This window comes from Babylonia areolata, chromosome 14 (genome assembly GCF_041734735.1).
Source record: "Babylonia areolata isolate BAREFJ2019XMU chromosome 14, ASM4173473v1, whole genome shotgun sequence".
NCBI classification, from domain to species: domain Eukaryota; kingdom Metazoa; phylum Mollusca; class Gastropoda; order Neogastropoda; family Buccinidae; genus Babylonia; species Babylonia areolata.
In genome coordinates, this window is record NC_134889.1 from 34,796,546 (window position 1) to 34,798,528 (window position 1,983).

Sequence of the window (1,983 nt, forward strand, 5' to 3'; positions counted from 1 at the left end):
TGCAAACTGGATTTATCAGCATGTCATATAATTGTGTACTTAGGACAGCACCTATGTGCAAATTGGATTTGTCAGTTTTGTATAACTGTTTACTTAGGAAATGAATTATGTACAAATAGATTTATCAAAATGTCGTATAACCGTGTACTTAGGACATCACCTTTATACAAATTGGATTGACCAGTGTCGTATAATTGTGTACTTAGGACATCACATTTGTACAAATAGGATTGACCAAAGTGTCATATAACTGTGTACTTAGGACATCACCTTTATAAAATTGGATTGACCAGTGTCATATAATTGTGTACTTAGGACATCACATTTGTACAAATAGGATTGACCAAAGTGTCGTATAACTGTGTACTTAGGACATCGCCTTTGTACAAATAGGATTGACCAAAGTGTCATATAACTTAGATGTGTACTTCCATCACCTATGTACAAATGAGATTGATCAACGTGTCATATAACTGTGTGTGTTGCAGAGCTGCTGATCCCGGAGCGAGCCAACGTGTTCTACGCCCTGAACAACTCTGTGGACCTGAACTTTGTGGTGCGGCACCGCTCGCAGCAGGACTCGGCCAAGGACAAGAAGAAGGGGAAGAGACGCATGAAGAAGCTGTCCTTGTGAGCTGGGGTCTGCTCAGAGTAGGGGAAACCCGTCACAGTGCTGTTCAGCCACGCCTCTCCATGGTGCTTTGTCATTGGACAGCGTGTCGAAAACCCGTCGTTCTGTTGAACAACATCTGTCGGTGATACTGTCAAGACCTTTAATTCTGTTGAACAACATCAGTAGGTGATTCCACACCTTCAGACAGCCTGTCAGAACCAGTCATTCTGTTTAACCACGTCTGCCCGTGATACTTCGTCATTGGACAGCATGTCGGAACCCGTCAGTCTGTTGAACCATACCTGTTGGTGATACTTGTCTTTGGACAGTGTGTCGGAACCCGTCAGTCTGTTGAACCATACCTGTTGGTGATACTTCGTCATTGGACAGCATGTCGGAACCCGTCATTCTGTTGAACCATACCTGTTGGTGATACTTGTCTTTGGACAGTGTGTCGGAACCCGTCAGTCTGTTGAACCATACCTGTTGGTGATACTTCGTCATTGGACAGTGTGTCGGAACCCGTCAGTCTGTTGAACCATACCTGTTGGTGATACTTGTCTTTGGACAGTGTGTCGGAACCCGTCAGTCTGTTGAACCATACCTGTTGGTGATACTTCGTCATTGGACAGTGTGTCGGAACCCGTCAGTCTGTTGAACCATACCTGTTGGTGATACTTCGTCATTGGACAGCATGTCGGAACCCGTCAGTCTGTTGAACCATACCTGTTGGTGATACTTCGTCATTGGACAGCATGTCGGAACCCGTCAGTCTGTTGAACCATACCTGTTGGTGATACTTGTCTTTGGACAGCATGTCGGAACCCGTCAGTCTGTTGAACCATACCTGTTGGTGATACTTGTCTTTGGACAGTGTGTCGGAACCCGTCAGTCTGTTGAACCATACCTGTTGGTGATACTTGTCTTTGGACAGTGTGTCGGAACCTGTCATTCTGTTGAACAACATCTGGCGGCGACACTGTCAGGACCTTTCGTTCTGTTGAACAACATAAGTTGGTGATTCCACACCTTCGGACAGCCTGTTGGAAACCCATCATTCTGTCTAACCACACCTGTCAGTGATACTTCATCATTGAACAGCGTGTTGGAAACACGTTAATCTGTCGAACAACATCATTAGGTGATTCCACGTCTTCGGACAGCATGTCAGGACCTTTCATTCTGTTGAACAACATCTGTCGGCGACACTGTCATGACCTTTCATTCTGTTGAACAACATCTGTCGGCGACACTACACCTTGGGATGACTGCCTGTCAGCTGTGATTGCCGCCAACTTTGCAGGACATAACCAACAGCACCTCTGCCTCTCGCAGCTTCTGCCAGGGTGTCAGACTGTCAGAACAAAAAA

General features: G+C 45.7%; 1 protein-coding gene across 3 annotated transcripts in view; it reads left to right on the forward strand.

The window, feature by feature from the left end:
• The window catches only part of LOC143290013 (ral guanine nucleotide dissociation stimulator-like 1), a 44,600-nt gene extending 43,019 nt beyond the window's left edge, over positions 1-1,581 (forward strand). For all 3 annotated transcript variants that reach the window (XM_076599328.1, XM_076599330.1, XM_076599329.1), the window contains one exon: positions 489-1,581. In XM_076599328.1, coding sequence (XP_076455443.1) covers positions 489-634 — 146 coding nt within the window. In that variant the 3' untranslated portion in view covers positions 635-1,581. The remainder of the gene's footprint in view (positions 1-488) is intronic.
• The last annotated feature ends 402 nt before the right edge of the window (positions 1,582-1,983 follow it).